This window comes from Oncorhynchus mykiss, chromosome 4 (genome assembly GCF_057628025.1).
Source record: "Oncorhynchus mykiss isolate SJ-2025 chromosome 4, ASM5762802v1, whole genome shotgun sequence".
Classification (NCBI taxonomy): domain Eukaryota; kingdom Metazoa; phylum Chordata; class Actinopteri; order Salmoniformes; family Salmonidae; genus Oncorhynchus; species Oncorhynchus mykiss.
In genome coordinates this window covers 1,387,501-1,400,000 of record NC_143025.1, presented here as the reverse complement: position 1 = coordinate 1,400,000, position 12,500 = coordinate 1,387,501, and the positions used below count along the sequence as shown (strand labels likewise).

Sequence of the window (12,500 nt, the reverse complement as noted above, 5' to 3'; positions counted from 1 at the left end):
AGACCACCAGAGTGGATTAGAAAACCAGACCATCAAACTGGATTAGAAAACCAGACCATCAGACTGGATTAGAAAACCAGACCATCAGACTGGATTAGAATACCAGACCATCAGACTGGATTAGAAAACCAGACCATCAGACTGAATTAGAAAACCAGACCATCAGACTGAATTAGAAAACCAGACCACCAGAGTGGATTAGAAAACCAGGCCATCAGACTGGATTAGAAAACCAGACCATCAAACTGGATTAGAAAACCAGACCACCAGACTGGATTAGAAAACCAGACCATCAGACTGGATTAGAAAACCAGACCACCAGACTGGATTAGAAAACCAGACCACCAGACTGGATTAGAAAACCAGACCACCAGACTGGATTAGAAAACCAGACCATCAGACTGGATTAGAAAACCAGACCATCAAACTGGATTAGAAAACCAGACCATCAAACTGGATTAGAAAACCAGACCATCAGACTGGATTAGAAAACCAGACCACCAGACTGAATTAGAAAACCAGACCATCAGACTGGATTAGAAAACCAGACCATCAGACTGGATTAGAAGATCTATAAATCATATTTCTGTCTGTGTTACAGATCTATAAGTCATTCTATCGTCTGTGTAACAGATCTATAAGTCATATTTCTGTCTGTGTTACAGATCTATAAGTAATTCTTCCATCTGTGTTACAGATCTATAAGTCATATTTCCATCTCTGTTACAGATCTATAAGTCATATTTCTGTCTCTGTTACAGATCTATAAGTACTACTCCCTGTTGGCCAGTCTGCCCCAGGTCTGTTGCCTGGCCTTCCTCAGTTTCCAGTATCCTCTGCTGCTGTTCAAGGGCCTGAAGGGGACAGAGAAAACTACTGCTGGAGAGGTGAGTGTGCTGAGAACAGGCCTGTGTGTGTGTGTGTTTGTGTGTGTGTGTGTGTGTGTGTGTGTGTGTGTGTGTGTGTGTGTGTGTGTGTGTGTGTGTGTGTTCATCAATGTGAGTAGTTACTGTGATTCTGCCCTGTTCACTCGACATGTTGCCTATATGGTCTGGCCTAGGCATTAGTGAAATTAAAACCTCTTGAGGAGGTTAGTTAGCAGCATGTGTCTCCGGCACGAGGGGGGACAACTGTGGAAAACAGAAAGCAGCATGAGCAGAGCAGGTTGCTACTGAATCAAGCAGCGTACTGTGTTATTACAATCAGGCAGAGAGGGGAGGATTAGGTATACACACAGGAAGACCAGAGGATTAGGTATCCACACAGGTAGACCAGAGGATTAGGTATCCACACAGGTAGACCAGAGGATTAGGTATCCACACAGGTAGACCAGAGGATTAGGTATCCACACAGGTAGACCAGAGGATTAGGTATCCACACAGGTAGACCAGAGGATTAGGTCTCCACACAGGTAAACCAGAGGATTAGGTATCCACACAGGTAGACTAGAGGATTAGGTATCCACACCGGTAGACCAGAGGATTAGGTATCCACACAGGTAGACCAGAGGATTAGGTATCCACACAGGTAAAACCAGAGGATTAGGTATCCACACAGGTAAAACCAGATGATTAGGTATCCACACAGGTAGACTAGAGGATTAGGTATCCACACAGGTAGACTAGAGGATTAGGTATCCACACAGGTAGACTAGAGGATTAGGTATCCACACAGGTAGACCAGAGGATTAGGTATCCACACAGGTAGAACAGAGAATTAGGTATCCACAAAGGTAAAACCAGAGGATTAGGTTTCCACACAGGTAAACCAGAGGATTAGGTATCCACACAGGTAGACCAGAGGATTAGGTATCCACACAGGTAGACCAGAGGATTAGGTATCCACACAGGTAGACCAGAGGATTAGGTATCCACACAGGTAGACCAGAGGATTAGGTATCCACACAGGTAGACCAGAGGATTAGGTATCCACACAGGTAGACCAGAGGATTAGGTATCCACACAGGTAAAACCAGAGGATTAGGTATCCACACAGGTAGACCAGAGGATTAGGTATCCACACAGGTAGACAAGAGGATTAGGTCTCCACACAGGTAGACCAGAGGATTAGGTGTCCACACAGGTAGACCAGAGGATTAGGTATCCACAAAGGTAGACCAGAGGCTAGGTATCCACACAGGTAGACCAGAGGATTAGGTATAGATTCCCCCATGTGCGGAACAGGGTGTCCTTTGGAACACAGTCCTGATCGTAGTAATCTGTAGATTCCCCCATGTGGAGAACAGGGTGTCCTTTGGAACACAGTCCTGATCGTAGTAATCTGTAGATTCCCCCATGTGGAGAACAGGGTGTCCTTTGGAACACAGTCCTGATCGCAGTAATCTGTAGATTCCCCCATGTGGAGAACAGGGTGTCCTTTGGAACACAGTCCTGATCGTAGTAATCTGTAGATTCCCCCATATGGAGAACAGGGTGCCCTTTGGAACACAGTCCTGATTGTAGTAATCTGCTCTGAGGTAATAGGTTTAGGTTATGCACTGATCAGGTTATGAATGACAGCTTGTTGTGTTATGTAGTTGTTGTTCCCACAGAGGTAACAATAATGCTGCTGTTCATTATGGTGATCATCTCAGACTGGCCTTCCGGTCGTGACAGCTGATTGGCCAAACAGATTCAGACTGGCCTTGCGGTCGTGACAGATAATAGGCCGAACAGATTCAGAATGGCCTTGAGGTCGTGACAGCTGATAGGCCGAACAGATTCAGACTGGCCTTGAGGTCGTGACAGCTGATAGGCCCGAACAGATTCAGACTGGCCTTGAGGTCGTGACAGCTGATAGGCCCGAACAGATTCAGACTGGCCTTGAGGTCGTGACAGCTGATAGGCCGAACAGATTCAGACTGGCCTTGCGGTCGTAGAATTGACTCCAACCCTGATAAGATTTACAGTAGCAAAATTAATACAGACACGTTTCAAACTGTCACATTTTCCTCACATCCTGTGTTTTATTACTACAGGACCTGAGCAGCAGCTACTACAATGACTACGTCAAGAATATACTAAAGAAGAAGAAGCCTTCCAAAACCAGGTCAGGATCATTGCTTTGTTCCCACATGGACTGTTTTGGCAAATCCACCCCTTTCTCAAACATCCTTCTGATATGCAATGAGCTATGACATCTCTAGAAGCAGAGTGTTCCTGGCCAGGAAGCTAGCCACTGCTGCCAACAGACAGGGTTAGGATTAGGAATGCCTTCAGTAACTGGCAGGAAAATCACCTTCATAAATAGCATGCAAATTACTTGTTGGAACAAGCAGGGGTTTCACCCTCCAACGCAGTTTAGAAAGAGGAACCTTATTCGAGTTGATATGCTTTTAATATCTGATAGTCCTTTTTCCAATGGAGCTCAGAATAGCCAGACACAATGCACATAACATGAATATCCATTATAGTAACCCATCCTGGCCAGACAGCATGCACATACATGTTCTTGAATAGAGTGTTCTTTCCATAGTCATTCCATGGAGCATTCTAGAATAGAGTGTTCTTTCCATAGTCATTCCATGGAGCATTCTAGAATAGTGAGTTCTTTCCATAGTCATTCCATGGAGCATTCTAGAATAGAGAGTTCTTCAGAGTCAGTCCAAGGAGCATTCTAGAATAGAACGTCCTTTCCAGGGTCATTCCATGGAACATTCTAAAATAGAGAGTTCATTCCAGAGTCATTCCATGGAGCATTTAGGAATAGAAAATGATTTCCAGAGTCATTCCATGGAGCATTCTAGAATAGTGAGTTCTTTCCAGGGTCATTCCATGGAACATTCTAAAATAGAGAGTTCATTCCAGAGTCATTCCATGGAGGATTCTAGAATAGAGAGTTGTTTCCAGAGTCATTCCTTGGAGCATTTAGGAATAGAAAATGATTTCCAGAGTCATTCCATGGAGCATTCTAGAATAGTGAGTTCTTTCCAGAGTCATTCCATGGAGCATTCTGAAATAGAGAATTATTTCCAAAGTCATTCCATGGAGCATTCTAGAATAGAGAGTTCTTTCCAAAGTCATTCCATGGAGCATTCTAGAAAAGAGAGTTCTTTACAGAGTCATTCCATGGAGCATTCTAGAATAGAGAATTCTTTCATAAGTCATTCCATGGAGCATTCTAGAGTAGAGAGTTATTTCTAGAGTCATTCCATGGAGCATTCTAGAATAGAGAATTCTTTCCAGAGTCATTCCTTTGAGCATTCTATAAGAGAGAGTTCTTTCCAGAGTGATTCCTTTGAGCATTCTAGAAGAGAGAGTTATTTCCAGAGTCATTCCATGGAGCATTCTAGAATAGAGAGTTCTTTCCAGAGTCATTCCATGGAGCATTCTAGAGTAGAGAGTTATTTCTAGGGTCATTCCATGGAGCATTCTAGAATAGAGAGTTCTATCCAGAGTCATTCCATGGAGCATTCTAGAATAGAGAATTCTTTCATAAGTCATTCCATGGAGCATTCTAGAATAGAGAGTTCTTTCCAGAGTCATTCCTTTGAGCATTCTATAAGAGATAGTTCTTTCCAGAGTGATTCCTTTGAGCATTCTAGAAGAGAGAGTTATTTCCAGAGTCATTCCATGGAGCATTCTAGAATAGAGAGTTATTTGCAGAGTCATTACATGGAGCATTCTAGAATAGAGAGTTCTATCCAGAGTCATTCCATGGAGCATTCTAGAATAGAGAGTTCTTTCCAGAGTCATTCCATGGAGCATTCTAGAATAGAGAGTTCTATCCAGAGTCATTCCATGGAGCATTCTAGAAGAGAGAGTTATTTCCAGAGTCATTCCATGGAGCATTCTAGAATAGAGAGTTCTTTCCAGAGTCATTCCATGGAGCATTCTAGAATAGAGAGTTCTATCCAGAGTCATTCCATGGAGCATTCTAGAAGAGAGAGTTATTTCCAGAGTCATTCCATGGAGCATTCTAGAATAGAGAGTTCTTTCCAGAGTCATTCCACGGAGCATTCTGAAATAGAGCGTTCTTTCCAGAGTCATTCCATGGAGCATTCTAGAATAGAGAGTTCTTTCCAGAGTCATTCCACAGAGCATTCTGAAATAGAGCGTTCTTTCCATAGTCATTCCATGGAGCATTCTAGAATAGAGAGTTCTTTCCAGAGTCATTCCTTGGAGCATTCTAGAATAGAGAGTTTTTTCCAGAGTCATTCCATGGAGCATTCTAAAATAGAGCATTCTTTCCAGAGTCATTCCATGGAACATTCTAGAATAGAGAATTCTTTCCAGAGTCATTCCTTGGAGCATTATAGACTAGAGAGTTCTTTCGAGAGTCAGTCCATGGAGCATTCTAGAATAGAGAGTTCTTTCATAAGTCATTCCATGGAGCATTCTAGAATAGAGAGTTCTTTCCAGAGTCATTCCATGGAGCATTCTAGAATATAGCGTTCTTTCCAGAGTCATTCCATGGAGCATTCTAGAATAGAGCGTGCTTTCCAGAGTCATTCCATGGAGCATTCTAGAATAGAGAATTATTTCATAAGTCATTCCATGGAGCATTCTAGAATAGAGAGTTCTTTCATAACTCATTCCATGGAGAATTCTAGAAAATAGTTATTTCCAGAGTAATTCCTTGGAGCATTCTAGAATGTAGTGTTCTTTCCAGAGTCATTCCATGGAGCATTCTAGAATATAGCATTCATTCCAGGGTCATTCCATGGAACATTCTCAAAACATTCTCACTGAAACATCTCCACATAAAGGAAAAGTCCCACTTTGAATGTTGTTGATCCACAATACTAACCTAATTGACAGACTGAAAAGAAGGAAGCCTGTACAGAATTAAAATATTACAAAACATGCAATGAGAAGAGGAAAAGAGGACAGGAGAAGGAGAGGAGGAAAAGAGGACAGGAGAAGGAGAGGAGGAAAAGAGGACAGGAGAAGAGGAGGAAAAGAGGACAGGAGAAGGAGAGGAGGATAAGATGACAGGAGAAGGAGAGGAGGAAAAGAGGACAGGAGAAGGAGAGGAGGAAAAGAGGACAGGAGAAGGAGAGGAGGATAAGATGACAGGAGGAGAGGAGGATAAGAGGACAGGAGGATGAGAGGAGGAAAAGAGGACACTAGAAGGAGAGGAGGAAAAGAGGACAGGAGAAGGAGAGGAGGAAAAGAGGACAGGAGAAGGAGAGGAGGAAAAGAGGACAGGAGGAGAGGAGGAAAAGAGGACAGGAGAAGGAGAGGAGGATAAGATGACAGGAGGAGAGGAGGATAAGAGGACAGGAGGAGGAGAGGAGGAAAAGAGGACAGGAGGAGAGGAGGAAAAGAGGACAGGAGGCGAGGAGGAGAGGAGGAAAAGAGAGCAGGAGGAGGAGAGGAAAGGAAAGGGGAAAGGAGGAGTGGAAAGGTTGTTGAATAGTTTTTCTGTTGGCCTCATTGTGACTCACAGGAGATATCGTATTTCCTATTGGCTGGAAACCTATTGGGCTTTACCAGGAAGTGACCACAGAGGGAGATATGATCATACAGTAGGAAGATTATGTGGCAGTTACATAGGAACAACATATGTCCTGTATGGACATGGGTCATGATATAATCCATACACAGAGTATGTTACATTATTGTCTTTGATCTAAAAAGCATTTAAAAAACACAATCAGTACAGAGCTTTCAGAAAGTATTCACACCCCTTGACTTATTCGACATTCTGTTTTTTGTTACACCCTGAATTCAAAATGGATTTAATATTTTTATTTTCAACAATATAGACTCAATACCCCATAATGACAAAGTGAAACATCTTTTTTTTTTTTTTTACATTTTTGCACATTAATTGGAAATTAAATACAGAAATGTCAAATTTTCATAAGTATTCACATCCCTGGGTCAATACTTTGTAGATGCACCTTTTGCAGTGATTACAGCTGTGAGTCTTCCTGGGTAATTTGGCCTTGTGTTTAAGAGTATTGTCCTGCTGAAAGGTTTATTCATATCCAAATGTCTGTTGGTAAGCCGACTGAACCAGGTTTTCGTCTAGCATTTTGCCTGTGCTTAGCTCAATTCTGTTTCTTTTTTATCCTGAAAAACTCCACAGTCCTTAACTATTACAATCATACCCACAACAGGATGCAGCCACCACTATGCTTGAAAAAAGGAGAGTTGTAGTGAGTAATGTATTTTATTGGATTTGCCCCAAACATAACACTTGGTATTCAGGACAAAAAGTTAATTGCTTTGCCACATTTTTTGCAGTATTACTTTAAGGCCTGATGGCACATAACATGCAAGTTTTGCAATGTTTTTATTTTGTACAGGCTTCCATCTTTTCAGTCTGTCAATTAGGTTAGTATTGTGTAGTAACTACAATGTATTTGATCCATCAGTTTTCTCCTATCAGCCATTAAACTGTAACTGTTTTAAAGTCATGATTGGCCTCATGGTGAAATCCCTGAGCAGTTTCCCTCCTCTCTGGCAACTGAGTTAGAAAGGACGCCTATAGCTTTGTAGTGACTGGGTGTATTGATACACCATCCATAGAGTAAATTATTAACTTCACTATGCTCAAAGGGATATTCAATGTCAGCTTATTTTTTTTTTACCCATCTACCAATAGGTACCATTCTTTTTACGAGGCATTGGAAAACCTCTGTGGTTGAATCTGTGTTTGAAATTCTTTGCTCGACAGAGGGACCTCACCAGTGGTGGAAAAAGCCCTCAGTTGTCATGCTTGAGTAAAAGTAAAGATATCTTAATAAAAAACAACAAGATATCTTAATAAAAAACAACAAGATATCTTAATAGAAAATGACTCAAGTAAAAATGAGTCAACCAGGTTAATACTACTTATAGTCAAAGTTTTCGGTTTTGAATATACTTAAGCATCAAAAGTAACAGTACTTTTCACATTTCTTATGTTAAGCAAACGGTTTATAACATATTTTTATGGATAGCCAGGGGCACACACCAACACTCAGACATAATTTATAAACTAAACATTTGTGTTTAGTGAGTCTGCCAGATCAGAGGCAATAGATGACCAGGGATGTTCTCTTGATAAGTGTGTGAATTGGACCATTTTTCTGTCCTGTTTAAGCATTCGCAATGTAAGGAGTACTTTTGGGTGTCGGGGAAAATGTATGGAGTAAAAATTACATTATGTTCTTTAGGAATGTAGTAAAGTAAAAGTTGTTAAAAAAATATAAATAGTAAAGTAAAGTACAGATACCCCAAAAAACGAATTGAAAGTATTTTTTCTTAAGGGTTTTACACCACTGGACCTTACAGATGTGGTGTACAGAGATGAGGTTGTCATTCAAAAATCATATTAAACACTAGCATTGCAAACCACCTGACCTGATGACTCCTGGCCGTCCCCGTCCCCAGTCCACCTGGTCGTGCTGCTGATCCAGTTTCTGCTGTTCTGCCTGCGGCTTTCGAACCCTGACCTGTTCACTTGTCATGGACCAGGTGTTTTCGACTCTCACTCTGTCTTTCCAAATTTGAATATTTTTTTCACAAATTGGTCCTTGTCCAATCAGATCAGCTGTAAACGCAACCAAAGACTCATGTACACTGAGTATACAGAACATTAAGACAGCGTTTCCCAAACTCGGTGCTCTGGACCCTAAGAGGTGCACATTCTGTTTTTATCCCATACATTACACAGCTGATACAAATGATCAAAGCTTGATGATTAGTTATTTTAATCAGCGATCCAAAACCCAAACGTTCTCCCCTTTGGGGTCATGGGGACAGAGGGAAACCCTGCATTGAGAACACCTGCTCTTTCCAGACTGACCAGGTGAATCCAGGTGAAAGCTATGATCCCTTATTGATGTCACCTGTTAAACCCACTTCAATCAGTGTAGATGAAGGGGAGGAGACGGGTTAAAGAAGGATTTTTAAGCCTTGAGACAATTGAGACATGGATTGTGTATTTATAATTTTCAAAGGATGATTGGCAAAGACAAAATATTTAAGTGCCTTTGAATGGAGTATGGTAGTAGGTGCACAAGTTTGGGTCAAGATCTGCAAAGCTGCTGGGTTTTTCACACTCAACAGTTTCCTGTGTGTATCAGGAATGGTCCACCATCCGAAGGACATCCAGCCAACTTGACACAACTGTGGGAAGCATTAGAGCCAACATGGGCCAGCATCCCTGTGGAACGCTTTCGACACCTTGTACAGTCCATGTCCAGTACTAATTGAGGTTGTTCAACTCAATATCAGGAAGGTGTTCTTAATGAATGTTTTGTACGCTCAGTGTAAGTAACCTGTCTGTCTCTTCCCTCAGTACAAGCACAGAGAAGCCCACACTGGTGGAGAGGATAACTGATGCTGTGAAGTCCTACATCTACATACCAGAGGAAGGTAACTATATATATATACATATTTATATACTATAACTACATCTGTATATAATGTATTAGCAGCCTACATTTACTGTCTAAATCCTGCAAATGTTTTTCCTTTCTTTTCACCAACAGTTTTCCGGTTTCCCCTGAAACTGGCGATATCTGGAGTAGTGTCATTTACCGCTCTTTACCAGGTACTAATGTGTTACCCTAACCTAAGTCATTGTATTAGTCTAACCTACATCATTGCATAAAACTAACCTACATCATTGTATTAGTCTGAGCTACATCATTGTATTAGTCTAAACTACTCTTGGCCAGGTCGCAATTGTAAATGAGAACTTGTTCTCAACTTGCCTACCTGGTTAAATAAAGGTAAAATAAAATAAAATAAAATAAATAAATCATTGTATTAGTCTAACCTACGTCATTGTATTAGTCTAACCTACATCATTGTATTAGTCTAACCTACATCATTGTATTAGTCTAACCTACATCATTGTATTAGTCTAACCTACATCATTGTATTAGTCTAACCTACATCATTGTATTAGTCTAACCTACCTCATTGTATTAGTCTAACCTACATCATTGTATTAGTCTAACCTACATAATTGTATTAGTCTAACCTACATCATTGTATTAGTCTAACCTACATCATTGTATTAGTCTAACCTACATAATTGTATTAGTCTAACCTACTTCATTGTATTAGTCTAACCTACATCATTGTATTAGTCTGAGCTACATCATTGTATTAGTCTAACCTACATCATTGTATTAGTCTAACCTACATCATTGTATTAGTCTAACCTACATCATTGTATTAGTCTAACCTACGTCATTGTGAAAAACTAACCTACATCATTGTATTAGTCTAACCTACATAATTGTATTAGTCTAACCTACATCATTGTATTAGTCTAACCTACATCATTGTATTAGTCTAACCTACATCATTGTATTAGTCTAACCTACATCATTGTATTAGTCTAACCTACATAATTTTATAACTCTAACCTACATCAATATATAACTCAATGTATAACTCTAACCTACATCAATATATAACTCAATGTATAACTCTAACCTACATCATTGTATTAGTCTAACCTACGTCATTGTATTAGTCTAAACTACATCATTGTATTAGTCTAACCTACATCAATATATAACTCTAACCTACGTCATTGTATTACTCTAACCTACATCATTGTATTAGTCTAACCTACATCAATATATAACTCTAACCTACATCATTGTATTAGTCTAACCTACATCAATATATAACTCTAACCTACATCATTGTATTAGTCTAATCTACATCATTTTATAAGTCTAACCTATATAATATTGTAAGTCTAATCTACATAATGTTATAACTCTAACCTACATCATTGTATTACTAACCTACATCAATTTTATTAGTCTAACCTACATCATTGTATTAGTCTAACCTACATCATTGTATTAGTCTAACCTACGTCATTGCATTAGTCTGAGCTACATCATTGTAGTAGTCTAACCTACATCAATATATAACTCTAACCTACATCATTGTAGTAGTCTAACCTACATCAATATATAACTCAATGTATAACTCTAACCTACATCATTGTATTAGTCTAACCTACATCAATATATAACTCTAACCTACATCATTGTATTAGTCTAACCTACATCATTTTATAAGTCTAACCTATATAATATTGTTAGTCTAATCTACATAATGTTATAACTCTAACCTACATAATTCTATTAGTCTAACCTATATAATGTATTACCCTAACCTACATCATGTATTAGCCTAACCTACATCATTTTATAACTCTAATCTACATAATATTATAAATCTAATCTACATCATTGTATTAGTCTAACCTACATAATTTTATTACTCTAACCTACATCATTGTATTACTAACCTACATCAATTGCTTTGTCTAACCTACATAATTTTGTTAGGATTTTATTATTTTAAACTGAATCAATTTAGTAGTATTTTATTAGTCTAACCTAATTTAGTAGTCTATCAGATTATTATGATAGGTACTGTACAGGTACCAATCTAGTAGTCTATCAGATTATTATGATTGGTACTGTACAGGTACTAATCTAGTAGTCTATCAGATTATTATGATTGGTACTGTACAGGTACTAATCTAGTAGTCTATCAGATTATTATGATTGGTACTGTACAGGTACTAATCTAGTAGTAATATCAACACCATGGTGATTGTGTAGCAGCTCTGTTTTGTATTTCCTGCATTCACTGTACTTCCTGTTACCCAGATGGCTTTGGTGTTTGTGGCCAGCGTGGTGCCGACGCTCCAGATTGTCCGTCAAGGCGTCAACGAAGACATCGCCTTCCTACTGGCCGGGTTCAACATCATATTATCAGAGGACAGGGCCGAAGTGGTCCGGATAGTGGTCTACTACATGTGGTGTGTAGAAGGTGAGTTAGGACAGTGGTCTACTACATGTGGTGTGTAGAAGGTGAGTTAGGACAGTGGTCTACTACATGTGGTGTGTAGAAGGTGAGTTAGGACAGTGGTCTACTACATGTGGTGTGTAGAAGGTGAGTTAGGACAGTGGTCTACTACATGTGGTGTGTAGAAGGTGAGTTAGGACAGTGGTCTACTACATGTGGTGTGTAGAAGGTGAGTTAGGACAGTGGTCTACTACATGTGGTGTGTAGAAGGTGAGTTAGGACAGTGGTCTACTACATGTGGTGTGTAGAAGGTGAGTTAGGACAGTGGTCTACTACATGTTGAACTGCTGAACTGTATCATGTTGTTTTACATAGGATCGTGTTCGAATCAGCAGATGTCAGAAAGTGCTGGATGTGTTGTTTTAATGTGAACCTGTCCTGGGAAATGTATTTGACCTCTGTGGCAACATGTCCTGTGTGTGTTGGCAGTGTGCTACCTCTCTGCGATGACCCTGTCCTGCTCAGTGAACCTGGTCATGCTCATGAGGTCCATGGTCCTGCACCGGTGAGCTTGAGCCCTACACACACACCACTCCTCTGTTTCCTTCTATATATCCCCCCCTCTCTCTCTCTCTCTCTCTCTCTCTCTCTCTCTCTCTCTCTCTCTCTCTCTCTCTCTCTCTCTCTCTCTCTCTGTCTCACTCTCTCTTTCTCTCTCTAACTCGCTCTCTCTCTCTGTCTCTCTCTGTCTCTCTCTCTAACTCTCTCTCTTTC

General features: G+C 40.1%; 1 protein-coding gene across 1 annotated transcript in view; it reads left to right on the top strand.

Annotated features, from left to right (window-relative positions):
* stra6 (signaling receptor and transporter of retinol STRA6) overlaps window positions 1-12,500 on the top strand; it is a 117,639-nt gene that overhangs the window by 51,370 nt on the left and 53,769 nt on the right. The window contains exons 7-12 of the mRNA XM_036968858.2: window positions 762-887; window positions 2,978-3,048; window positions 9,235-9,311; window positions 9,428-9,489; window positions 11,588-11,750; window positions 12,216-12,291. Of these exons, the coding sequence (XP_036824753.1) occupies window positions 762-887; window positions 2,978-3,048; window positions 9,235-9,311; window positions 9,428-9,489; window positions 11,588-11,750; window positions 12,216-12,291 (575 nt within the window). The remainder of the gene's footprint in view (window positions 1-761; window positions 888-2,977; window positions 3,049-9,234; window positions 9,312-9,427; window positions 9,490-11,587; window positions 11,751-12,215; window positions 12,292-12,500) is intronic.